This window comes from Eubalaena glacialis, chromosome 5 (assembly GCF_028564815.1).
Source record: "Eubalaena glacialis isolate mEubGla1 chromosome 5, mEubGla1.1.hap2.+ XY, whole genome shotgun sequence".
NCBI classification, from domain to species: Eukaryota; Metazoa; Chordata; class Mammalia; order Artiodactyla; family Balaenidae; genus Eubalaena; species Eubalaena glacialis.
This window is the reverse complement of record NC_083720.1, coordinates 122,539,060-122,566,729: the sequence shown is the minus strand read 5'-3', so window position 1 is coordinate 122,566,729 and position 27,670 is coordinate 122,539,060. Positions and strand designations below refer to the sequence as shown.

The 27,670-nt window shown below is 36.0% G+C and overlaps 1 protein-coding gene across 1 annotated transcript in view; it reads left to right on the top strand.

The window, feature by feature from the left end:
* The window catches only part of SMARCA5 (SWI/SNF related, matrix associated, actin dependent regulator of chromatin, subfamily a, member 5), a 45,077-nt gene extending 17,614 nt beyond the window's left edge, over nt 1-27,463 (top strand). Inside the window, exons 10-24 of the mRNA XM_061192569.1 lie at nt 3,427-3,536; nt 11,216-11,442; nt 13,274-13,395; nt 13,473-13,625; nt 15,712-15,844; nt 18,217-18,365; nt 18,567-18,686; nt 19,470-19,580; nt 19,904-20,017; nt 20,454-20,576; nt 21,329-21,461; nt 22,079-22,197; nt 22,616-22,828; nt 25,326-25,433; nt 26,219-27,463. Of these exons, the coding sequence (XP_061048552.1) occupies nt 3,427-3,536; nt 11,216-11,442; nt 13,274-13,395; nt 13,473-13,625; nt 15,712-15,844; nt 18,217-18,365; nt 18,567-18,686; nt 19,470-19,580; nt 19,904-20,017; nt 20,454-20,576; nt 21,329-21,461; nt 22,079-22,197; nt 22,616-22,828; nt 25,326-25,433; nt 26,219-26,284 (2,001 nt within the window). The 3' untranslated portion in view covers nt 26,285-27,463. The remainder of the gene's footprint in view (nt 1-3,426; nt 3,537-11,215; nt 11,443-13,273; nt 13,396-13,472; nt 13,626-15,711; nt 15,845-18,216; nt 18,366-18,566; nt 18,687-19,469; nt 19,581-19,903; nt 20,018-20,453; nt 20,577-21,328; nt 21,462-22,078; nt 22,198-22,615; nt 22,829-25,325; nt 25,434-26,218) is intronic.
* The last annotated feature ends 207 nt before the right edge of the window (nt 27,464-27,670 follow it).

Below are 27,670 nucleotides of genomic sequence, written 5' to 3'. Positions count from 1 at the left end.
CAATGGGAAAAATGCTACAGATTTAAATTAGCCGATTATTTTTCTGTTAACAGAAAAGAAAGCACAGTGGCTTTAGCATCAGATCTGTTTGAATCCTGCCTACTTAACTGCTTAATCTTATGACGGGAGGAGGGGTAATATAGGCAGTTTTAGCCTTAGAACCTAGGATGGAATCCTAACTTTATGAAGGAAAAAAGTAATCCCTTAGGGTTAAAAAAAGTACAGTGGGGGAAAGAAGAGTTGCATAAGGACTTAATATAGATAAGTTTTGGAAGCTTAGTTCCATTTACATTCTGTAGGAGAATCTAACAGATTTTGTTCTGAAAGGCCAAAGGTCCATCTGTTGTTCTTGAATCCAGTGACTGTGTGTAAGCAGTCGCTAATAGCACAGTGGGAGAAGAGTTGATACGTTTTTGCCATGAAGTATGGCTTCATTCCTTCCTGTGGCGATTCACAAGTGAAAGTTGGTAGGAAGATAGAAATTTCTCTGACAGACCACAGATTGTGATACCCTGGCCTGCAGGGTAAATCATGTAAGCATGACATAGAAGGCCTTTCATGACCTAACTTAGGGTTCCTCAATTTCTGTTGACATTTTAGTGTGAATAGTTTTTTGGAGGGCGAGGAAGGGTGGCTTTCTTGTTTGACAGCATCCCCAGCACTTCTGCGCTCTAGGTGCCGGAGTATATGCCCTCATTTGCGATAATGAAAAATGTTTCTAGGCATTATAAACATGTCCTGCAGGGCAACATTGCCCCTCCTCCAAAGAGTTAACCTTTCGAGTATTTTCCAACTTCTGTTTCACTTCTTATATCAAGCTTTAATTTGCTGGAGTTGCTGGCCCCATTGTCAGTTTTCTGTAAACATTGTGCTAATCTCAGTCTCTCTGCTTATCTTTTTTGCCACATCTAGTATCCCCTTTGCTGCCCTCTTTTACTGATAACACCTAGGCCAAGACTCAGTGGTGATGTCACTTTCTCCACGGAATACCCAGGCTGAGGCCAGCCTAGAGACTCCTTCTGTATATTCTGTTTTTACTAATCTTGACATTCTAACGTTATAGGACTTTGCATAGGGTACTGAAATGACTTATTTACACATGTTTTCCCTGCTGCATTGTAAACACAAAGGCAGAGTATGTCTTACATTTGTTTTTGTATCCCTAGCACAATGCCTGGCTCAAAGTGGATCTTTGATTAAGGGGAAAAAATTAAAAATTTTATGAATGTTCAGATATTTCTTTCTACATAAATTAATTTTTAAGGTACTTTAAAATTCTGTGTACTGAAATTTTATTTTGTTAAACATTTGAAGATGATGATTTCCTAGACACCTTTGTTTCAATTTAGATGGCATTCAAGCATGTAAGCACTCAGATTTATCTGTTTGAAGGACTGTGGAGTGTATATGTAGGCTTTGCTTTAATAAATAGATGGGTACATGTAGGTAAAGCATACTAAAATCCACACAACAGAATACCAGTTTTGGCATTTGTTTGTGTTGTTCAGAGAGTAGTATGAAGATACTTACCAAATCGGGGAAAAAGGTCTGATGGCTACCATTCTGCTCTGTCCTGAAATTCCCACCATAGCTCCTGTGATCTCATAATGAAAGAGTATATTCACAATCACATGGGTGTACTTAGGAATGAGATCATTCTTGTCGTATGAGTTTTCTGTTGTTGCAACACCCCCCAACCCCCCAAAAAACCCACACCAAAACCTAAATTGTATGTATTTTAATAATTCCAGAATTTATGAGTTGGCTGAGTGGGTTCTTTGCTGGTTTTACCTGGCTTTATCCAGCTGCATGTACCTGGACAGTTCTGGAAGAGGGCCAGTGGGGCTGAAGGTCCTTACTCAACGTGTCTGGCAGTTGGTGCTAGCTTTCGGCTAGGGCCGCACTAGCTTCCTTATGTGATGGTATTAGAGAAGTGTTGCTTATTTTTTTTCTTTAAATGAAAGCATCTTTATTTATTTATTTATGGCTGTGTTGGGTCTTCGTTTCTGTGCGAGGGCTTTCTCTAGTTGCAGCAAGCGGGGGCCACTCATCATCGCGGTGCGCTTGCCTCTCACTGTCGTGGCCTCTCTTGTTGCGGAGCACAAGCTCCAGACGCGCAGGCTCAGTAGTTGTGGCTCACGGGCCTAGTTGCTCCGCGGCATTTGGGATCTTCCCAGACCAGGGCTCGAACCCATGTCCCCTGCATTGGCAGGCAGACTCTCAACCACTGCGCCACCAGGGAAGCCCTTCTCACCAATTTTTAATTTGTTTTGTGGAGATTATATTTTTATAAGCTAGTGTAAATAGAACAAAGGACGACACAAATAAAAGGATATCTTTAGTTTTACAGAGTCAACTGCATACAACATTGGTATGTCTCACAAGTATAATGTGTAAAAGAAACCAGATATAAATGAGCATGAGTCTTTGTATATAAAGTTAAAAACAGGCAAAACTAATTATGACGTTAAAAAGTATGAATATTGCTTACCTTTGGGAAGAAAAAGGGGGATAGTGACTGGTAAGGTTACAGAAGGATTTGTGGGATGTTCTGTTTATCTAGGAGATGGTTACATGGGTATGTTTACTTGATTAAAATGCATCGAACTGTATATTCACGATTTGTATACTTTACATTTGTCTAATTCCATAAGAAAATGGTAGTAAATTTAAAAACTGTAACCGTGAAGACATCTTAATGTAGATCTAGCCATTTCTTAAGTAATGTTAGACAGTCTACATGCAGGTAACTAGTTTGAAATCTGAGAGGCAATGAATGTTGAAAATATCATCTTGAAAATTTACTATTTTTAATACTTTATGACTATATATTTTTTTAAAATTTTTGTTGGAGTATAGTTGCTTTACAATGTTGTGTTAGTTTCTGCTGTACAACAAAGTGAATCAGCCATATGTAAACATATATCCCCTCTTTTTTGGATTTCCTTCCCATTTAAATTAGCACAGAGCATTGAGTAGAGTTCCCTGTGCTACACAGCAGGCTCTCACTAGTTATCTATTTTATGCATAGTATCAATAGTGTATATGTATCAGTCCCAATCTCCCAGTTCATCCCACCCTCCCCTTCTCCTTTGGTATCCATACATTTTCTACATCTGTGTCTCTGTTTCTGCTTTGTAAATAAGATCTTCTATACCAGTTTTTTCAGATTCCACATATATGCATTAATATATGATATTAGTTTTTCTCTTTCTGACTATGTATTGAAAAAATATTCATCTTAACATTACTCTTTAGGAAATCAGTAATAATAAATTATATATTTGGAAGGAAGAAGTCCTAAGAATAATTTGATATCCAAGAAGATACATTTCTTTTCTATGTATTTAATAGATGCTTTTGAGATCCTGAAATAATACTTATATTACAGATAAGGTCATCTCCATTTCTTTTTGCTCTTTTAAGGTTTTGCGTCCATTCCTCCTTCGTCGAATTAAGGCTGATGTTGAAAAGAGTTTGCCTCCAAAGAAGGAAGTAAAAATCTACGTGGGTCTCAGCAAAATGCAAAGGGAATGGTATGTGTTCTGAGACGTTTTTGAAATCACTCTTGATCCTGCACTAACTTTCATTTGTATTTTATTTTCCTAACTTGTGTTGTCAGGGAATTCTGTTTGCTGGATCGAACTCAGCCTAAAGAGTTTCCCAGTCGTATAATTTGATTAGGACTTGCTAATCAAATTTGTGATGCAAAGTCTTTATTAGATGGCGGAATCAAGTTGGGAGGTTTGTGAATTCAAAAGTTAAACTTGGCATTTAACAGGGATGCATTTAAAGCCCGCTGCTTGGGTTTTTAAAAAAGAAGCTGTGGTGGCACAGACGTGAGACATGTGATTAACCCGGTGGTTCATAAATACTGGCCCGTGGGCTAGTGCTAGTAGTCCCTGATGAAGTTGGAGATTGTAGAGGTATGAGAACACTGAAGTGCTTTCTCTTATCGCAGAAAACTACGTTTATTTAATTTAAAAGACTCCATTCTGAGTTGATGTTTTATTTTAGGCAGGATAAAATGTCCTTTTGTGAAATTATGGTGATGACACATGGTAGCTACTTTTAAAATACTTGAATAGGACATACTAAAAAAGTTGAAAACCTTGTAAGTTTTTATCATCTTTTTCTTCTTTTCTTCTTTTTTTGAATTTTATTTTATTTTTTTATACAGCAGGTTCTTATTAGTTATCCATTTTATACATATTAGTGTATACATGTCAATCCCAATCGCCCAATTCATCACACACACCCCCCGCTGGCTTTCCCCCCTTGGTATCCATACGTTTGTTCTCTACATCTATGTCTCAGTTTCTGCCCTGCAAACCGGTTCATCTGTACCATTTTTCTAGGTTCCACATATATGCATTAATATACGATATTTGTTTTTCTATTTCTGACTTACTTCACTCTGTATGACAGTCTCTAGATCCATCCACGTGTCTACAAATGATCCAATTTCGTTCCTTTATATGGCTGAGTAATATTCCATTGTATATATGTACCACATCTTCTCTATCCATTCATCTGTCGATGGGCATTTAGGTTGCTTCCAGGACCTGCCTATTGTAAATAGTGCTGCAATGAACATTGGGGTGCATGTGTCTTTGAATTATGGTTTTCTTTGGGTACATGCCCAGTAGTGGAATTGCTGGGTCATATGGTAATTCTATTTTGAGTTTTTTAAGGAACCTCCGTACTGTTCTCCATAGTGGCTGTATCAATTTACATTCCCACCAACAGTGCAAGAGGGTTCCCTTTTCTCCACACCCTCTACAGCATTTGTTGTTTGTAGATTTTCTGATGATGCCCATTCTAACTGGAGTGAGGTGATACCGCATTGTAGTTTTGATTTGCATTTCTCTAATAATTAGTGATGTTGAGCAACTTTTCATGTGTTTCTTGGCCATCTGTATGTCTTCTTTGGAGATATGTCTATTTAGGTCTTCTGCCCATTTTTGGATTTTTTTTTTGTTTTTTTGATATTGAGCTGCATGAGCTGTTTACGTATTTTGGAGATTAATCCTTTGTCCGTTGATTCGTTTGCAAATATTTACTCCCATTCTGAGGGTTGTCTTTTTGTCTTGTTTGTAGTTTCCTTTGCTTTGTAAAAGCTTTTAAGTTTCATTAGGTCCCATTCGTTTATTTTTGTTTTTATTTCCATTACTCTAGGAGGTGGATCAAAAAAGATCTTGCTGTGCTTTATGTGAAAGAGTGTTCTTCCTGTGTTTTCCTCTAAGAGTTTTATAGTGTCCAGTCTTACATTTAGGTCTCTAATCCATTTTGAGTTTATTTTTGTGTATGGTGTTAGGGAGTATTCTAATTTCATTCTTTTACCTGTAGCTGTCCAGTTTTCCCAGCACCACTTATTGAAGAGACTTTTCAATGTCTTTTCTCCATTGTATATCCTTGCCTCCTTTGTCATAGATTAATTGACTGTAGGTGCGTGGGTTTATCTCTGCGCTTTCTATCCTGTTCCATTGATCTATATCTCTTGTTTTTCTGCCAGTACCATATTGTCTTGATTACTGTAGCTTTGTATTACAGTCTGAAGTCAGGGAGTCTGATTCCTCCAGCTCTGCTTTTTTACCTCAAGACTGCTTTGGCTATTCGGGGTCTTTTGTGTCTCCATACAAATTTTAAGATTTTTTGTTCTAGTTCTGTAAAAAATGCCATTGGTAATTTGATAGGGATTGCATTGAATCGGTAGATTGTTTGGGTAGTATAGTCATTTTCACAGTGTTGATTCTTCCAATCGAAGAACATGGTATATCTCTCCATCTGTTTGTATCATCTTTAATTTCTTTCATCAGTGTCTTATAGTTTTCTGCATACAGGTCTTTTGTCTCCCTACGTAGGTTTATTCCTAGGTATTTTGTTCTTTTTGTTGCAGTGGTAAATGGGAGTGTTTCCTTAATATCTCTTTCAGGTTTTTCATCATTAGTGTATAGGAATGCAACAGATTTCTGTGCATTAATTTTGTATCCTGCAACTTTACCAAATTCATTGATTAGCTCTAGTAGTTTTCTGGTAGCATCTTTAGGATTCCCTGTGTATATTATCATGTCATCTGCAAACAGTGACAGTTTTAGTACTTCTTTTCCAATTTGTATTCCTTTTATTTCTTTTTCTTCTCTGATTGCCGTGGCTAGGAGTTCCAAAACTATGTTGAATAATAGTGGTGAGAGTGGACATCCTTGTCTTGTTCCTGATCTTAGAGGAAATGCGTTCAGTTTTTCACCATTGAGAATGTTTGCTGTGGGTTTGTCATATATGGCCTTTATTATGTTGAGATAGGTTCCCTCTATGCCCACTTTCTGGAGAGTTTTTATCATAAATGTGTGTTGAATTTTGTCAAAAGCTTTTTCTGCATCTATTGAGATGATCATATGGTTTTTATTCTTCAATTTATTAATATGGTGTATCACATTGATTGATTTGCATGTATTTAAAGAATCCTTGCCTCCCTGGGATAAATCCCACTTGATCATGGTGTATGATCCTTTTAATGTGTTGTTGGATTCTGTTTGCTAGTATTCTGTTGAGGATTTTTGCATCTATATTCATCAGTGATATTGGTCTGTTATTTTCTTTTTTTGTAGTATCTTTGTCTGGTTTCGGTATCAGGGTGATGGTGGCCTCATAGAATGAGTTTGGGAGTGTTCCTTCCTCTGCAATTTTTTGGAAGAGTTTGAGAAGGATGGGTGTTAGCTCTTGTCTAAACGTTTGATAGAATTTACCTGTGAAGCCATCTGGTCCTGGACTTTTGTTTGTTGGAAGATTTTTAATCACAGTTTCAATTTCATTACTTGTAGATTGGTCTGTTCATATTTTCTGTTTCTTCCTGGTTCAGTCTTGGAAGGTTATACCTTTCTACGAATTTGTCCATTTCTTCCAGATTGTCCATTTTACTGGCATAGAGTTGCTTGTAGTAAGTAGTCTCTTAGGATGCTTTGTATTTCTGCAGTGTCTGTTGTAACTTCTCCTTTTCCATTTCTAATTTTATTGATTTGAGTCCTCCCCATCTTGATGAGTCTGGCTAATGGTTTATCAGTTTTGTTTATCTTCTCAAAGAACCAGGTTTTAGTTTTATTGATCTTTGCTATTATTTTCTTTGTTTCTATTTCATTTATTTCTGCTCTGATCTTTATGATTTCTTTCCTTCTGCTAACTTCGGGTTTTGTTTGTTCTTCTTTCTCTAGTTCCTTTAGGTGTAAGGTTAGATTGTTTATTTGAGATTTTTCTTGTTTCTTGAGGTAGGCTTGTATTGCTATAAACTTCCCTCTTAGAACTGCTTTTGCTGCATCCCATAGGTTTTGGATCGTCGTGTTTTCATTGTCATTTGTCTCTAGGTATTTTTTGATTTCCTCTTTGATTTCTTCAGTGATCTCTTGGTTATTTAGTAACGTATTGTTTAGCCTCCATGTTTTTGTGTTTTTTATGTCTTTTCCCCTGTAATTGATTTCTAATCTCATAGCGTTGTGGTCAGAAAAGATGCTTGATGTGATTTCAATTTTCCTAAATTTATTGAGGCTTGATTTGTGACCCAAGATGTGATCTATCCTGGAGAATGTTCCGTGCACACTTGAGAAGAAAGTGTAATCTGCTGTTTTTGGATGGAATGTCCTGTAAATGTCAATTAAATCTATCTGGTCTATTGTGTCATTTAAATCTTGTGTTTCCTTAGTAATTTTCTGTTTGGATGATCTGTCCATTGGTGTAAGTGAGGTGTTAAAGTCCCCCCACTATTGTGTTACTGTCGATTTCCTCTTTTATAGCTGTTAGTAGTTGCTTTATGTATTGAGGTGCTCCTATGTTACGAACATATATATTTATAATTGTTACATCTTCTTCTTGGATTGATCCCTTGATCATTATGTAGTGTCCTTCCTTGTCTCTTGTAACATTCTTTATTTTAAAGTCTATTTTATCTGAAATGAGTGTGGCTACTCCAGCTTTCTTTTGATTTCCATTTGTATGGAATATCTTTTTCCATCCCCTCATTTTCAGTCTGTATGTGTCCCTAGGTCTGAAGTGGGTCTCTTGTAGACAGCATATATATGGGTCTTGTTTTTGTATCCATTCAGCAAGCCTGTGTCTTTTGGTTGGAGCATTTAATCCGTTCACGTTTAAGGTAATTATCCATATGTATGTTCCTATTACCATTTTCTTAATTGTTTTGGGTTTGGTTTTGTAGGTCCCTTTCTTCTCTTTGTGTTTCCCACTTAGAGAAGTTCCTTTAGCATTTGTTGTAGATCTGGTTTGGTGGTGCTGAATTCTCTTAGCTTTTGCTTGTCTGTAAAGCTTTTGATTTCTCCATCGAATCTGAATGAGATCCTTGCTGGGTAGAATACTCTTGGTTGTACGTTCTTCCCTTTCATCACTTTAAATATGTCATGCCACTCCCTTCTGGCTTGTAGAGTTTCTACTAGAAATCAGCTGTTAACCTTATGGGAGTTCCCTTGTATGTTATTTGTCGTTTTTCCCTTGCTGTTTTCAACAATTTTTCTTTGTCTTTAATTTTTGCCAATTTGGTTACTATGTGTCTTGGCATGTTTCTCCTTGGGTTTATGCTGTATGGTACTCTGCGCTTCCTGGACTTGGGTGGCTATTTCCTTTCCCATGTTAGGGAAATTTTCGACTATAATCTCGTCAAATATTTTCTCGGGTCTTTTCCCTCTCTCTTCTCCTTCTGGGACCCCAATAATGTGAATGTTAGTTATGTAATGTTGTCCCAGAGGTCTCTTAGGCTGTCTTCATTTCTTTTCATTCTTTTTTCTTTATTCTGTTCCGCAGCAGTGAATTCTACCATTCCTGTCTTCCAGGTCACTTATCCGTTCTTCTACTTCAGTTATTCTACTATTGATTCCTTCTAGTGTATTTTTCATTTCAGTTATTGTGTTGTTCATCTCTATTTGTTCTTTAATTCTCCTAGGTCTTTGTTAAACATTTCTTGCATCTTCTCGATCTTTGCTTCCATTCTTTTTCCGAGGTCCTGGATCATCTTCACTCTCATTTTTCTGAATTCTTTTTCTGGAAGGTTGCCTATCTCCACTTCGTTTGGTGGTTTGTCTGGGGTTTTATCTTGTTGCTTCATCTGGTACATAGCCCTCTGCCTTTTCATCTTGTCTGTCTTTCTGTGAATGTACTTTTTGTTCCACAGGCTGCAGGATTGTAGTTCTTGCTTCTGCTGTCTGCCCTCTGGTGGATGAGGCTATCTAAGAGGCTTGAGCAAGTTTCCTGATGGGAGGGACTGGTGGTGGGTAGAGCTGGCTCTTGCTCTGGTGGGCAGAGCTCAGTAAAAGTTTAATCCGCTTGACTGCTGATGGGTGTGGCTAGGTTCCCTCCCTGTTGGTTGTTTGGTCTGAGGCGAGCCCACACTGGAGCCTATCTGGGCTCTTTAGTGGGGCTAATGGCGGACACTGGGAGGGCTCATGCCAAGTAGTGCTTCCCAGAATTTCTGCCAGTGTCCTTGTCCTCATGTGAGACACAGCCACACCCCGCGTCTGCAGGAGACCCTCCAACACTAGCAGGTAGGTCTGGTTCAGTCTCCTATGGGGTCACTGCTCCTTCCCCTGGGTCCCGATGCACACACTACTTTGTGTGTGCCCTCCAAGAGTGGAGTCTCTGTTTCCCCTGGTCCTGTTGAAGTCCTGCAATCAAATCCCGCTAGCCTTCGAAGTCTGATTCTCTAGCAATTCCTCCTCCCGTTGCCGGACCCCCAGGTTGGGAAGCCTGACGTGGGGCTCAGAGCCTTCACTCCAGTGGGTGGACTTCTGTGGTTTAAGTGTTCCCCAGTTTGTGCGTCACCCACTCAGCAGTTATGGGATTTGATTTTATTGTGATTGCACCCCTCCTACCGTCTCATTGTGGCTTCTCCTTTGTCTTTGGATGTGGGGTATCTTTTGGTGAGTTCCAGTGTCTTCCTGCCGATGATTGTTCAGCAGTTAGTTGTGATTCCGGTGCTCTTGCAAGAGGGAGTGAGAGCACGTCCTTCTACTCCGCCAGCTTGAACCAATCCTCACTGGGGTTTTAATTTGCATTTCCCCCTCTTTTTGTCTTTTTTTAAAAGTTTTATGGGTATCTGAAATCTAAAAGACTGGAAGCTGCTGACTTAAGTGTAGTGTTCAGAGGAGGGGAATAAATAGCCACTGTGTTCTTTCCTGGTTATACCACATCTCAAGTATATTCAGTTCCATACTTAATATCGATAAGTATTTGCAAGGGTCTGCAGTTGTTGGTAAAAGGACAGAAAGGATGTAAGGCAAAGAAATGGGGATGTTATCTGGGAAAGAGATGACCAGTGTAGAAGATAGGCCATCCTAAATGTCTTCAAAAATTTTGAAAGGTTTTTATAAAGTGTTAGGCTTGTCTTATATAGTTCTAAAATACAGAATTAAGACATGAGTCAATGCTGAGGGAAGACAAATCTTTTTTAGTTATAATCATATTGGGGAACTTTATATCAGTCAGAACTGTGGGTGCCTTGAGTATTTTGTGCCCCATAATTGGAGTTGTTAAGCATAGATTGCTTTGGTTGTTTAAGTTATTTTGCTCAGTGGGTTCAAGGCCCTGAATCTTTGGTATTTGGACAGATTGCTCTTTCCTTTAGGATAATGTCTAACTTCTTAGTGTATACAGTCAAGGCTTTTCATAATCCAGCCTTAGCTTAACTGCCCCCTTCTCTCCCCACAGCCTGTCCACTTTTACTTATATTTAAATCGCATTGTATTCATTTTATTATCATCATCATGCTTTATGCTCTCATGATTCTTTCTCCCTCCTTAGCTCTTAATGTTCTTACCCAAATGCTACACCAGGTACGTTGAATTATAATGGAATAGTGGCACTCTTCTGTTGGAAAAGACTACGAATTAAAATTATGTTTAAAACTGGTCTTTTAAGTTTTGCTTTATTACTTAAAAATGTTATATCATACTGTTTCATTTCAGTTCATCCCAAGGAGACAAATTTACTCTTTCGGGCCTCAAGGCCCAAAGCATTAATGGTACACATTAGAACACTGGGGGCAATAAAGAGAAACAGAAGAAAAAAGAGGTTATAGGTGATAGACTCCTAACTACACCTTAGAAGTTGATGGGTTGTTTCTTACAGGTATTTTGGGTTGAGATGGGATTGAGGATGTAAAGTGGCAGAGACCCGTCCCAGGAACATTTGAGCCCTCTTAAAATGTTTTTCTTCTCACTAGGTATACTCGGATATTAATGAAGGATATAGATATACTAAACTCTGCAGGGAAGATGGACAAAATGAGGCTACTGAACATCCTGATGCAGTTGAGGAAATGCTGTAATCACCCATATCTCTTTGATGGAGCTGAACCTGGTCCACCTTATACAACGGACATGCATCTGGTTACCAACAGTGGCAAAATGGTGGTGTTAGACAAACTGCTCCCTAAATTAAAAGAACAAGGTACTTATGTTACTGGTATCAAATGGAGAAGTAATGGAAACTGTCTTAAGATTCTGATGTTAAAATGAAGGAGCCATCCTACCCTATGAAATGATTACTCTGGCACTTTCTAAAGTTGAAGTGTGGGACATTTAAAAACTTCTGTCCATTATCTGAGCTTCCCCCCCGCCCTCCCATTTTAAGCCTTAAATCTTTTAGAAAGTGATCAGTAGTTAGGGTAGCCACACTCCCTGGATTTGGGGGAGAGTTCTTTCTTATTTTATATATGCTTTCCTACAAATGTCAGCTTTTTGTTATAAAATGCCAAGAATGCTCTTCTCACTCATATGCAGTTCCCAGAGCCTTTGGTAGGCAGTGGTGTTGTGTTCATGGTATTTTTTCTTAGCTGTTTGTGTGGATTTTTAATTTAATTAAATGACATGTGCATGGACCCAAAGCAGTTTTTTTGGTAACATATTGACTTTTAATATGAAAATGAGTATGTGTACGGATGTATTTAAATTACAGGAATGTAGAGAAAATTTAGTAGGAAGCCAGCTTCAACAATTATAAATTCATGGCAAAACTTACTTTCATCTACATCGTACCTACCTTCCATCTCCGAGAACGTTTTGAACCAAATCCCAGACATCAAGGCATTTCATAGACAAATTATTCATTCTGTAATATGAAGTATACAGTCAGATTTTAAATTTCTCCATTTGTGTTTCTCTGTATATTTTGATAAGAATGAAAATTGTACCAGTAGATGAATTTCCTCTAGGATATTGACTGTTGAAAACATTGTAGGAGTTGCCAGTGAATTGGTTTACTTTTTTCTTTTTATACGTATTTTTTAAATGTATTTTCTAAAATGCTTTCCTTGGGCCTCAGCCTGGCCTCACTGCATTCTAGGGGCAGTATCCCCCGCTTCTCCCGCCACTGGCCTTAACCGGCCCTCGGGCCCTCCCGCCTCCCAGGACAGGGTGGCACCTGCCACTCTCAGGACCACCCTTCCAAGGCAGAGTAAACCGGATCCTGTTGCAAAATAAATAAATAAAAATTTAAAAATAAATAAATAAATAAAACGTTTTCCTTAAAAGCTTAGTAAATTGAAGAAATTGAATACGTGGGGAAGAGTGGCAAGAACTTGCTAGGAGACTACTGAACATCCTTATGCATTTAGGGTGTGGGAGGGTGGACAAGAGCAGATTATCAGCCTCAGCTTCTAAGGGAAGATAGTTTCGTAATCATTATTTTTTAAAATGATCCCTTTGTCTTCGTACGTCCTACTGAAGGCGTTGTACAGCTGGCTGAAGAAATGCAGTTGGATAATTTGAGTCACGGCATAAGTGAAGGATGATGGTCTAGATGTGAGGTGCACATTTATGGTCCTTCCGTCTGGATTGGGTCTTGAGAACTAGAATGAGACCAGGGTGTTGGGTGTGTGTTGGGAGATGTGTGGGGCTGTGCACAGGGAGGAGTTGTGGTGGAGGGTTATTTTTAAGTATGTGGGCTAAAAAGATAGTGATTCTCTCAGCCTTTGGGATGGCAAGACCTCCCAGGCCAGAGGTAAATACCCTTTTCTGTTTACAGAAACACTTTTCTTTAGTGTGTTGTGTAAATACTACCCTTTTCTATTTGTGCATTGATGGGAAAAATGTGGGGAGTGACTAACTTGGATAATAAATAATGTACAGTTTTTTTCTAGTAACTAACTATGTAACCTGGAATTAAGGAGTAATTGGTTAGTCTTGGTTTTGGTTAGCCTTAAATTTAAATAATTTTTTTTTTCTTTTTTTTTTTTTACTTTTGAAACTTCTGATAATGGGCTGTTAATGTTTGCCAACAGGTTCACGAGTACTAATCTTCAGTCAGATGACGAGGGTATTGGATATTTTGGAAGATTATTGCATGTGGAGAAATTATGAGTACTGTAGATTGGATGGGCAGACACCCCATGATGAGAGACAAGTGAGTAAAATCTGGGGAGGGGAGATCAAAAAATTATCAGATAAAATAATTTTCTGACATTTATTTTATGTCTATAGGAGTCCATCAATGCATACAATGAACCAAACAGCACAAAGTTTGTTTTCATGTTAAGCACACGTGCTGGTGGTCTTGGCATCAATCTTGCTACCGCTGATGTAGTAATTTTGTATGACTCAGATTGGAATCCCCAAGTAGATCTTCAGGCTATGGTAAGAGATAACAAATATATTCTGTGCCTAACAGACGTTTTAAAGTAAACTGATAAACAGTCTACAAATGTCAGCGACTTAATCCCGTAGAATTTTATTTTCTCTGACCTAATAGTACAGTAAGGGTATTCTGCAGGTGATCTTCCATCTAAATCAGGGTATTTCCATCTTACATCTTTGCCATATCTTAGGACCTTAGAGTCCTATTATATCTGCATCCTGTTGGTAGAAAGGGAGGAGAGAAAGCTGAGAATTGCCCAGTAAATTTTTTATGGGGCAGAACTGAAAGTGACCCCACATTCATTAGCCAGCACTCAATCATATAGCATAACTTACTGCAAGGGAGTTGGTAAATGATAGTATAGTTGTGTCCCAGGAGGAAGGGGTAGTGGGTTTGGGGAGCTACTAACTTGCCTGCCACATTAGATGTTTAAAATTTTAGGCCCATGTGTGGGAGTATCTTGGCTAGATCAAGAGGATCATTCTTTTTTTTTTTTTTAAATTAATTTTATTTTATTATTTATTTTTGGCTGCGTTGGGTCTTTGTTGCTGTGCGCGGGCTTTCTCTAGTTGTGGCGAGCGGGGGCTACTCTTCGTTGTGCACTGGCTTCTCATTGCGGTGGCTTGTCTTTGTTGAGGAGATCAGGCTCTAGGCGCGTGGGCTTCAGTAGTTGAGGTGTGTGGGCTCAGTAGTTGTGGCTCATGGGCTCTAGAGTGCAGGCACAGTAGTTGTGGCGCACGGGCTTAGTTGCTCCGTGGCATGTGGGATCTTCCCGGACCAGGGCTCGAACCTGTGTCCCCTACATTGGCAGGCAGATTCTTAACCACTGTGCCACCAGGGAAGTCCCAAGAGGATCATTCTTTTTTTTTTTAAGTTACTTCTGAGATATACATTTTAAAATAATAACTAGGATTGTGACTTACCACATTATACCAGAACATATAAGATTTTTAGAAATTTCATGTAATGTCTGAAACATTTATATTAACATATTTCCGTACAAATAACCCAAAAAATGTTTAGTATTAGTTGTTTTGTTTGTTTTTTTATACTGCAGGTTCTTATTAGTCATCAGTTTTATACACATCAGTGTATACATGTCAATCCCAATCGCCCAATTCATCACACCACCACCCCCACCCCACCGCGGTTTTCCCCTCTTGGTGTCCATATGTTTGTTCTCTACATGTGTGTCTCAACCTCTGCCCTGCAAACCGGTTCATCTGTACCATTTTTCTAGGTTCCCCATACATGCGTTAATATACGATATTTGTTTTTCTCTTTCTGACTTACTTCACTTTGTATGACAGTCTCTAGAGAGGATCATTCTTAGGTTGAGAAAATTTATGGTCTATAGATTAATATGAAAACTTACAAGTTCTAAAGTTTGATATTGCTAATAATTTGACCTGTGGTATTTACATCTTTGGTGTTGGCCACTTTCATCCTGTGACTCTTTGTAAGGGTGGCTGGGAAAATTGATCAATTAGAAGTAGGGGTGCTTTGTAAGATGTGTTTTGTGAACTTACCAGAAGTTAAACAGAAAATGGAATTTAAATTAATTTGATTACTTACATGTAGTTAATTGGGCGCTATTTAAAGACTAGGATTTTTATATTGTTTGTGGAGTTCGTTTACTCATGTCACTTTTTTCCCTAATTGCAATGAAAATTTAGATTTGATTTAGGTAGAAAAGCATTTGAATTTAAACCTAAGAGAAAAAGAATTTTTAAAAACTTTTATCATCAGACTTAAAGATTATAATTGTGTCTGTCTTGTCTGGAGACATTATGTATATTTTATTTCCATATAACCTAGAAAAATTAATACAATAGTTTCTCACAAATTCAGCAACTCTGATGTGTTCTATACCTCCTAAAAGATTTTCTTGTGAGATAACCAGTTAATTTGATTGAAACTGAAAATTTAAGAAATGTTAATGAATCCGTTATAGTTGTTTTGTTTCGTATTTTTAAAACCATTTTGTACTTGAGAATATTTTCATTTTGTTCCTCAGTATATACATTCAAATGTTATTTATGTGAATTTTCAACTGGATTCAAAGTAACCTGGTTATTTTTCTAGGATCGAGCCCATAGAATTGGACAAACCAAGACAGTCAGAGTGTTCCGCTTCATAACGGATAACACTGTAGAAGAAAGAATAGTGGAACGTGCTGAGATGAAACTCAGACTGGACTCAATAGTTATCCAGCAAGGTGAGCCTTAGGACTTAAAAAATTTACCAGGTTGAATTTATAACACATTTTTCCTGGATTTTTTTTTTAGGATATTCTTGTTGTTAAACATATATTAAATCAAGCTACCAGGCAACAATATTTATATTCCAGACTAAATTAAGCTTCAGTTTTGTTAAGAGGATGGGTTTGGGCTCAGGAAGGTTGAAATCTGAATATTGACTTGGCTGGTTAGCAATTCTTTTACAGTATCTGAGCCTCTTCTTTATCTGTTAAATAGGGATACAGAGATTTTTAAGGACTAAAGGGGATAATGTATATAAAAATACCCAGCATTCAGCGTGGTACATATTAAATAGAGGTGTGATGAGTGATTTACATGTACTAACACTCAATTGACTACTCTGGGGAAACGGAAGAGCTAACAATAAAACTCAGAATTCTTTTTTCTAGTCCACAAGGATTTATTGAGCACCCGCAGATGTCAGGCACTGTTCTTAGTGCTGAGAATACAGCGGTGACTGAAACCATCCAGTGTTCTTACTTTCAAGGACTTTATAATTTAGTGAGAGCGAGACACAGAATAAACATTTATGTAAATAGGACTAGATGGTGAAAGTGGGATTTTATTTTGGATTAATTGAAGGGAACTTCAAGTTGTCATGCCAGATCAGCTTTCAAGGAAGACATTTATATTTTCATGAAACTTAAAATAAGAGTGAGTGATGGGATGAGTAAAATGTAAAAACCAAAACAAACCCTCAGTAACCTTGAGCCCACGTTGGTTTCCTTCCTTCCCAAATTGAGTCATGACCAAATGCATTTTATCTGTCTCTAAAGCTAAGAGGTATACTGTTGTATTATCCACTGATTATTCCATTTGTGTGTCTTGGTTTTGTCAACCAGTCTCTAATTTCCTTGTAAGGAAGGGAATGTTACATTTCTTTGTTATCCCATAATGCCAACCATAGAGTTAGCCACGTGTCTGTATACATAAAGACAATACATGATTGCTTTATTATTAGTTGTTTTTGTTAATAATTGCTTAACATAGTGAGCTTACTTTGTAACCAAGCCATGTGCTAAATATTTAAATACTGAATATTATCTTCTTTAGTCTTCATGCCAGCTGGAGGTTGGCATCAGAGGTAGAAGCAAGTCACTTATTTACCGTTTACACAGCTAGGAGGTGACTCATCCAGGGCATCAAGAGCTACATAAACTATTACAGTGCAGTGTTTGATTAGGAAGGTCTCTGGGGACTTCTGGGGCCTGCCAAACAGAGGTTTCTCATGAGTGATGTAATGGCTAGTTTTTTTCCCCCCTCACATTCATCCATGCTTTTAGAAATACATCTGCCTTGTGATTCTTCTCAATTATTTTCATCTCTGAAACCCTTTTCTTTCTTTTTTTTTGAAGATTAAAAAGATACAAATTCTTTTACAGTCAGCTTAGAAAAGCTGTTTGAGTCTTTTGACTTAGTGTTTTTGGGGTATTTTTTTATATTTACTAGGGCAACTTCTGGAGCAAAATTTTGTGCTAGTAGTTTGTTAATCCCATTTATAGACATATTAGTCAAACAAGCCTTGGGTGCATGCCTCTGTGTTGACTGTTTTGTGGACTAAGGGGTATAACTAAAAATATGAGAATATACAGAAGTACTTTATGTCTGAAACGTTCCCTCCCAGTCCACAGGGAAGTAATTTCTGTAAGCTTAAGAGCATTTTGATAGCAGTGAGATAGCTTTCAAGAAACATGTTCTGTGGATATATTCTAACTTTGAAAGTCACAAATATTTGATGGTGCATTCTATTAGGGATCCAAAACCATGATACAAGTATGTAAGGTCCCAGAAAACAACTTGTATCTTTACCTACTCATTACAAGTTGGTTGAAGGAGAAAAATTAATAGAAGAAGTATATGTGAATGGCTCTTGAAGTTTGGCAATATGAAGGTTTTTGTACTTCACTGTTGTAAGTAGAACAAGCTGATTTGGGAGCATTAGTAATAATACTAATCAGTTTCTGCTTATCAGAAACTTCTTGTGTTTATAATGCTCTCATCTTTTGATACTTAAAAAAAGTTATGGTAATAATTTTGATTTTCAGATATCCCAAATTACTGTCATTCTCACTGTACAAGAATATATTTTATTGAAGTGGCATTCGGTAGGCTTCATTATGTAATATGTAAACTTTAGAAATATTTCAGAGTTTACAGATTAGAATTTGGTATTTTATGTAAAAATGAAAATTATCAGATGAGAATAAACAGAAATGATTGACGTTTGAGGCAGAATTATGTGGTATTACATCTAAACATTTAAAATTCCAAATATCCAGTAAACTAAAGTTTGTTTGATTAACATTACACAACAAAACCTTTTTTTCAGGAAGACTTGTGGATCAGAATCTGAACAAAATTGGGAAAGATGAAATGCTTCAAATGATAAGGCATGGGGCAACACATGTATTTGCTTCAAAGGAAAGCGAGATTACTGATGAGGATATTGATGGTATTTTGGAAAGAGGTGCAAAGAAGGTGAGATGCAGATTAAATGATATGTTTAATATGTAAAATATTTTAAACCAGAACTGTTTGAGGAAATAGTTCTGTGAGTTATCAGTAATCTGACTTCCACAGAAAGAAGTTTTTGCGTAGTATAAAGCCTAATTTATTTTGACTATAGTTCTCATGCTTTTTAAATTCTCAATCTAATAGGATGTTTCTTTTGTTTCCTAGACTGCAGAGATGAATGAAAAGCTCTCCAAGATGGGTGAAAGCTCACTTAGAAACTTCACAATGGATACAGAGTCGAGTGTTTATAACTTTGAAGGAGAAGATTATAGAGAAAAACAAAAGGTAATTTAGAAAGAGATTTTGGTTACTTGAAGACTTAATATTTTACTTGAAACTGAAACTTGGAATTTAAGTGTTAGGTGTAATGCCTTGTCTCAAACAGCAGTCATTTCTGTTTACTCACAACTAAATTATTTTCATTTTTGTGTTAAATTTAATGCCACATTTTCAGTTGGTAAAGTGAAATGTTTAAAAAGTTTATGTATACTGTTACAGTGCACTATGTTGTGTGGGGTGATTATAGTAATTTGGGATATTTGAAAATTAAAACTTGCCAAAAAAAATCGTCACAACCTTATTAGGCTTTTTTTTTTTAACAGCAGAATTGGCTGGTAATTAAAGGGAATAACTTCTAATTTCATAAGTAATACTTGCTGTTATATAGTGAAATTAGAAAATACCTACAGGGTAGAAGAAAAAAAAAATTCTACCTAATGCTTTCTCTTTTAATGTTTAGGCATGTACATCCTCTGAATTTTTTCTAGGCTAAATATATATCTACATTTCTTTCCTAATTGGGGTTCTAAACCTTCTGCAGCATTGTTTTTCACCTAGTATTCATTTGGTCAGGAAATACTTACTGAATGCCTATGCTCTTCACTAGACACCCTCCTATGTGTTAATTGCATAGTCCCTAGCCTCATAGAGCTTATAGTCTAGAATTTTATGACTATCTTTGCATTTATAAATAACAGTCGTAGTGATGTACATAGTCGGAGTTGCATTCATGTAGGATTTGCGACTATATAATAAAGTTGGTGATTTGAATTGTTTCTCATATGCTAGATTGCATTCACAGAGTGGATTGAACCACCTAAACGAGAAAGAAAAGCCAACTATGCTGTTGATGCTTATTTCAGGGAAGCTCTTCGTGTCAGTGAACCTAAAGCACCCAAGGTGAGTTGACAGAGCACAAATGTCTAAAAATATTGGAACTGTAAATCATTTTTCTTCTTATACTCTTGCGATAAAATCAGATTGAGAATTAGCTTTTATGGTTTCTTACAGTGTACCTCCTTCAGCTTTTGTTAAAAGTTTTCTAAAGATTAATTTTGAATGTAAGCATTTAAAATTTGATTAATGTTTGTTCAGTTTTAGTGGAAGATGCATTCAGTTGCTTGGAGAATTGGCTGTCATGATTTTATAGAATGAAAAAAGGTTATAGATAGATTTAAAGCAAAATAGTTGCTTTCTTATGAAGAATACTTTTTTTTTTTTAGGCTCCTCGACCTCCAAAACAACCTAATGTTCAGGATTTCCAGTTCTTTCCTCCACGTCTATTTGAATTATTGGAAAAAGAAATTCTATATTACAGAAAAACGATTGGGTACAAGGTAGCAGAAGTAACACTTTGTTCATAACTAACCTGGTTTTTTGTTTTGTTCTTTTTAATATTTATTTATTTATTTATTTATTTGGCTGTGCCGGGTCTTAGTTGCAGCATGTGGGATCCTCATTGTGGCTTGTGGGATCTTTAGTTGCAGCATGTGTACTTCTTAGTTGCGGCATGCATGCGGGATCTAGTTCCCTGACCAGGGATCGAACCTGGGCCCCCTGCGTTGGGAGCGTGGAGTCCTACCCACTGGACCACCAGGGAAGTCCCTAATCTGGTTTGTTTTTAACTTAATAAATGCAGAATATCAATATGTTTTCTTTCATGGCTGGATTATAATTTGTGAAATGTCATGTACTTGGTTAAGAGTTTAGTTCATTGCATACTTCTTAAAATATATTGACTGATGACATAGAAAAAAAAATAAATATTTTTAGGTGCCTCGAAATCCTGACCTACCAAATGCAGCACAGGCACAAAAAGAAGAACAGCTTAAAATTGATGAAGCTGAACCCCTTAATGATGAAGAGTTAGAGGAAAAAGAGAAGCTTCTAACACAGGTATAGCCTTCAATCAACACAGAATTTAGTAACCATTATTTTGTAAGGTGCTGTCTTAGGCTGTGTTAGAATATATAAAGGAAGTACATTTTTTTGCTTTCAAAAATGGAATAATTGGAGATCATAAAGCATGGGCATATGGTGTTTGCTACATTTTGATTGTCATTAGTCGTTGAGGTAGTAGAGAAGATTATGGATTTGCACCAGCCTTGGTAGAATGGGTATCCTTTTGATCACCGTTCTTCCAGCACTCCCATCTTCCCTTTTCTGTGAATCTTCTACGTTGCTACTAAGTTATTATTCTCAATGACAAATCTCTGCTCCGTACTTTTTTAACATCCTTTAAGTTTCAATCAAGGCCTTTCAGAATCTGGCCTTCACCTACCTTTAAAGCTTTATTTTCCTTCTGTTTTCCCACTTGGTTTATATCTTTGCCCTTTAGTCTATGTTCATTCCTCCTGGCAAACTTCTACTCTTTGAAAGCTCAGGGAAAATGTCACCTTTTTGTGCAGCATTCTTTATTCTCCCGCTCAGCTTCAATTGCTTGGCTATCTAAGCAATATATGATGTATTGCTAAAAGTGCTCATCTATGTACATGAAAATCTACCACTTTAAAAGCACTTAACTTAAAAAGAAAACTTGGAGCAACTGAACATTTTCTATAATACTCAGCAGCATTGGTAAAGTTTAATAGCTTTTCTCCCAAGTTCAGTGTGCTGTGATTATATGTTTTGTTTCCATCGCTTTGAAGGGATTTACCAATTGGAATAAGAGAGATTTTAACCAGTTTATCAAAGCCAATGAGAAGTGGGGTCGTGATGATATTGAAAATATAGCAAGAGAAGTAGAAGGAAAAACTCCAGAAGAAGTCATTGAATACTCAGGTAATTCTCCTATTATTTTAATAGGTATAAGAATGTTCTCAGGCTTCTAGAGAGCTGTTGGAAAGTTCAGATTTTCTTACTCTGAATACTGTTTTGATAAGCTTAATTTCACCACAACTTAGTGCCTTGTTTTGTTTTGTGTTTTTTAAAAATTGAATTGGAAAATCTCCCCTTCTTTAAAATGGCGGCGTTAGTTTGTTTTTTTTTACCCCCATTCACTAGCTGTAGCCAAGGAAACAAGAATAGGTCACTGAATAATTGTGCCTTCATTTTTGTTTCATTGCCTTTCATAAGTTTTCAAATGTTACGTGTTTCTGTGTCTCCTGGAGCCAGTCGGATTGTCGGGTGGGTGTAGCTCTGGTGGCCCGCCCAGAGCTTCAGAGTAGACACAACTAAGAATTGGGGGATACTTCCTGTAATCATCCAGCTTATCTTCCTGGTTTCTTCATAGTTAAGGAAACTGAGAAATAATTATGTGACTTACTAGTGTTAGCTGTGGGGGAAATGGAAACATTTCTTAATACTCAGCAAGTAAAATAGAGCACTTACAACAAGAAGTTATTTATCTTTCTGCCCTTCCCCCACCTATCCCATCTGCCCAACTCTTACTCCTACAGCTGTGTTCTGGGAAAGATGCAATGAGCTGCAGGACATAGAGAAGATTATGGCTCAGATTGAAAGGGGAGAGGCAAGAATTCAAAGAAGAATTAGTATCAAAAAAGCACTTGACACGAAGGTACTTTGAATATTAATAAATATAGTAAAATAACTCCTATCAGTAATATGAGAGTTTAAAGTAACTTTTAAAAAGGAAAAGAAATGATATAAAATTAAAATTTTTTTTCAAAGGACAGCATTCAAACATTATAGGTGTTCTCAACAGAATATACCTCAGTATTTCAGTGGATATATCTGGGTCAGAGTCACTATGATTGGCTCTTTGCTGTGTGGTGTCCCAGAAAGTCTGAGTCTGTATTTCTTTTTTGAAAAATAAAGACTGAAGTTGTTTCAGAACAAAGATTACAGTGTAACTGACTTTGGATAGAAAGTTGATGTGAAATACAACATTTATAGCTAACTTTACTAAAGCCGAGTTTGAAACATAGATTATATAGGATTTGTATTTTATATAATATAAAATCTGATTTTCATAGATTGGACGGTACAAAGCACCTTTTCATCAGCTGAGAATATCTTATGGTACTAACAAAGGAAAAAACTACACTGAAGAAGAGGATCGTTTTCTGATCTGTATGCTTCACAAGCTTGGATTTGACAAAGAAAATGTTTATGATGAATTGCGACAGTGTATTCGCAACTCTCCTCAGTTCAGATTTGACTGGTTTCTAAAGTCCAGAACTGCAATGGTGAGTACTGGGGGCCTTTTTCTGTAGTGTAGTAGAATTAAACTTCCTCTGACAGTTCAAAGGAAGTAGGTTATTTAATATTCTTTAAGATAACTTTTTGAATTCTGTTAAGAGCAAACTGTGGTTCAGCTGTATCTTTGAAGTAAATTTTTGTTACAGTATTGTTTGTATCACAGTTTAAATCAGTTCCTTAAGAAACAGTTCACATCCACAGTTAAAAACCTAATGTCATAAGTAACTTACAAAGTTTATTTTTTCCATTGTTTAATAGCACATCTTTTAACATCACTATATATGATAGGACTAATTATTTTATGTGAATTTTAATCAGGTTCTAAGTAGGAGGAGATGTCACCATCAATTTTAACTTCTGAATGTGATGATCACAATTTAAAATTTGACTTTTGGTTTTATAAATGAACACTTTCTATAAAGAAAGGACTTGTACTCACGCATCTGCCCATCAGAATGCTGAGTTTGAGTTATTTAAAAAGAGCTTAATGTACTAAAACACTATACTGATTTAATCCTAGGTTTTGTTTTTATTCCCAATATCAACCTGTTTCTGATCAGCAAGTTCCATTTGTAATGACCGAAAATTAGAATTCAGAAAAGTTTAGCTTTGATGAATTGCTCTTCTTTTATGTATTTTTTTTAACTTTTTATTTGATATTGTATAGTTGATTAACAATGTTGTGTTAGTTTCAGGTGTATAGCAAAGTGACTCAGTTATACATATACATGTATCTGTTCTTTTTCAAATTCTTTTCCCATTTAGGTTGTTACATAATATTGAGCAGAGTTCCCTGTGCTATACAGTAGGTCCTTGTAGGTTATCCATTTTACATATAGCAGTGTGTACATGTCAATCCCAAACTCCCTAATATACTTCCCTCATATACTCCCTAACATACCCGCTTCCCCCCAGTAACCATAAGTTCGTTCTCTAAGCCTTTGAGTCTGTTTCTGTTTTGTAAATAAGTTCATTTGTATCATGTTTTTTTAGATTTCGCATATATCATATGATATGTCTTTTTCTCTATCTGACTTACTGTATTTTACCACCTTTGAGTTTTTAGCTTCATCTTGTGTTCTTCAGGATGGTGATAATGCCAAAAAAATTCTGTAGTCTTAATTTTGAGATGTACTAGGATAGCAAAGTTTAAACAACTTTATAGTAGGATTTACCTCAGTATATTTAAAATACATTGTTACTCTTCAAGATGGGGGATAGTGTTTAGTCTTTAAATGTGACCACTGAAGGGGTTTTTTTCAGTAAACATCAACGGAGGCTACTGTTTTAAGAAACCCTAGTTTGGGAAACGTTGCACTATAAATGCATTATAAATATATGGTTAGAGGAGACACATTCAGTTGCTATAAGCTCTATGTTATGTCTTTTAAAGTAGGAACAATTTATATAATTAATAAGTGATTTTGTGGTGAGTGAAACAAGATGCAATGTCACATTGATTTACTGGTACAATACCATGGTCTAAAACTGCGTGTTATTTCCTAATGTGTTTCATGTTAAGGCACACATACAAAATGATAATATGCGTATGGCCCCTTGTGATAAACAGTTGAGGCATAATCCTTCTCTAAGAGCCAAGAAGATTCATACCATAGTACATCTGTAACACATTCTGGCATGTGTATCTCAGTGTACCTGTTAAAGGAAATAAAGAATTTTGATGCAGTGTACTACCTTCTCTCTATATATACCGTTGCAAATATTTCCAAACCTTATATGATTGTGTCCTATACAATAATATTTTTAAATGATTTTATTGTGACCATTTGTGTAGAATGTCACTTACGACAAGGAAAGGAAAAAAACAATTTTACTCAGTAAGTAGCCAGCAATGATACAAATGGACTCCTGTTTTCTTAAGGGGTATTTACTATTTCTACACTATAATTTAAAATCCTTTCTGGAGCCTGTGTAGATTGCTAGGGAGAGATGAGGTAAAGCTCATCATAGATTTCTATGACTAGTTTTCCAAAACTGGGAAAGACGGCAGGTGGTACATTGACTACCACAATTCTAGTGGTAATGCATTTAAGGGAAAGATTATATATACCACTTATTAAGTTTTAGTTGATTTTGACCCTCAGATATGTGCTCTGTTAATTTTAAGTTTTGGATGTAGATGAAAGTTTTCAGGCATAGACACTAAGTAGCAGAATTGCATATATTAAGAGATGTTCATTTTCACTGCTTCAGTTCCTAAGTGAAGGAAGGATTTATGAAAAATACACAACAGTATGGCCTTAAATAATGAAGTGAAAAATTTACAGATATCTTTTTTTATCCTCCTAGCATGGATTGTGTATGAAAATTATCAGTTCCTTTTCCTTTTTAAAATTTTATCTATTGGGGGTATATAAGTGATATTACACTGTTAAAACATACCTTTGGTTTTGAAATTGTAATCATGAAAACTTACGGATGGAGAATACAAGTTTACCATGTAAATTTATGTTTGTAACTCAGGAGCTCCAGAGGAGGTGTAACACTTTAATTACCTTGATTGAAAGAGAAAACATGGAACTAGAAGAAAAGGAGAAGGCAGAGAAAAAGAAAAGAGGACCAAAACCTTCAGTAAGTACCCATGAAAATGTAAATATTTTCTTGGGGAACTTAACTTTTTTCAAGAATTTGAACATTACTTGGCTATCACTGATGTGTTAGTCTTTTTTTTTTTTTTGGTAAGTAGTATGGCCTTGGATTGCTTTAAAAGTATAAATTAAACTTGATTGCATTGTGTGGGGAAAATCATGTTATGATGGTAGTTCACAGTATGGGGATTTGTGAGAATATGGGAAGGTCTGTCTTGTGAATGGCAAGAGCCTACACTTGATGTTGAGAGTACACGTACACGTTAATAATTTTAGAATATGTAAAGAAATATTAGGAAAGCAGTGGCCTTTACAACCTTTACTGTTCACTTCTAAACTTTGATTTATTGTACCAATGATATCTTAGCAATGTGAAGGCAAAAATTATAAGAAAAAAAGTCATTCTGTTATCTAATAATAATTTATATAGTCATGCGTAAGTGAACGTATCAGGAAAGTCTGGTATACTCACAAAGTATTTCTCATTACTGCTTTCTTTTGATAAGAGGGCATGTTATACATTTGTTTGGTGTATTGATTTACTATTGCTAATTGTGAATTACTCATTTACTTCATTATTAGCATTAAGGTATTTATGTTAGTAAAATATGTAGATAAGATTATTTGGAGAATTAAGGTTATTCTGGTTAAGAAAATTAATACCTGTTACTAAGTGGCAGTTATAATAAATTGCTATCATGTGTCTTCCAATATATTTTATGTTAATATTACTCTTGTGATGAAGATAATCCTTCTGTTTGTTTGTAGACCCAGAAACGTAAAATGGATGGAGCACCTGATGGCCGAGGAAGAAAAAAGAAACTGAAACTATGAATACATATTTGTTTCATAATCACTAACTTTAAACCAGTAGTTCTTTAATTTACGGGTCTTCATAAGATGTACTGTACAATGCTCAATTGTTATGTCATTCAAAGACATCAGGTTCATCTGTTTACCAAGCTAGAAACATAGTATGTAGTTTCACTTTTTTAAATGCAACAGCTGTGCTGAAATTTTTTTATCATTAACACTTGAAGTAATAAAATAGGCTTCATTTATTAATAAATGTTTCATTTGATTTATTTTTATATTATAGTTCCGTTTGTGAGGCTTGTGACTTTTGTTTATCAGCTATAATTTCTACACTTGTAAGGCTTAAAAAGAAGCAAACAAGTTAAAAAACAGAAAATTGCAAATAACATTTGTCCCTTCAGTCTTCACTTAGTTGTGTAATTGTTTTAATTCACTTTGCCTTTGCAGAAGTTTGGGTATCTTTGTAGTGCTATTGAGTCTCATCTGGGAAGATTATGTAAATTGCATTCTCCTTGCTTATTATATGGGTAGAATGGGAAAAAAAGGCAAGACAAATTCTCATTAAATTCTATGCATATTTCTGTTATGCTTTCTGTTTCTGTAGTTGGTTCTGAGGTGAATATGCCCTATTCTGTTTGGAAGAATGGCCTTTTAGTTATATAGCCAAAGACATTTAGTATTTTCTGGTTCCTTAAGGTGTTGTTGTACCATTTTGTAAAAGGAATATTATTATTACTTTTTTTAATTGTTTGGTAAATATTTTTGACATATTACCTTCTGAAGCAGCCACAGCTTAGAAAGATAATGTCAAAACGAAGGTGATTTTTTTTTAAAAAGACCCAGCCAAAATAAGGTGTGAATTTGTCATACTGTTAAAATGAAATTGGTAACAAAATGTATCCCCTTCCAGTTTACTTTTTTGGGTTTTAGAGTAATTGAACATTTTATTTTATTATATTTAAAATAATTTCTAAGTGTGAGCAGCAAGACTGACTATAATTCCAGTTTTTATTTTCTGTGGACAGACTTGATAAACTGGAGACCCTGAAGCAGGATTACCCAAATTGTAGTGTCAGGATTTTAGCTGTACCAGAGGCCTTTATGTGCTACACATAATTTGTATAAAGTTTTATATGTGCAAATTGGGTACATAAATAGTCTCCATTTTTCTAAGGGAATGCAATAAATGTAGCATCGTGAATAAATATAACTTTTATAATCCTTAAGTGGTCTTTTCTTTCCATTGCTGTAATTTTCTTTTCTCATTTGATTTTTATTTGCTTTTTTCCTTAGGACGTTATCTTTTTTCCTTAATTGGATTTTTTCGTCTCAGATTTCTATCAGTTGCTTTCATTTGCCCACACATAATTGGGATTTTTATTTATAAGGGTGATTTCTATAGTA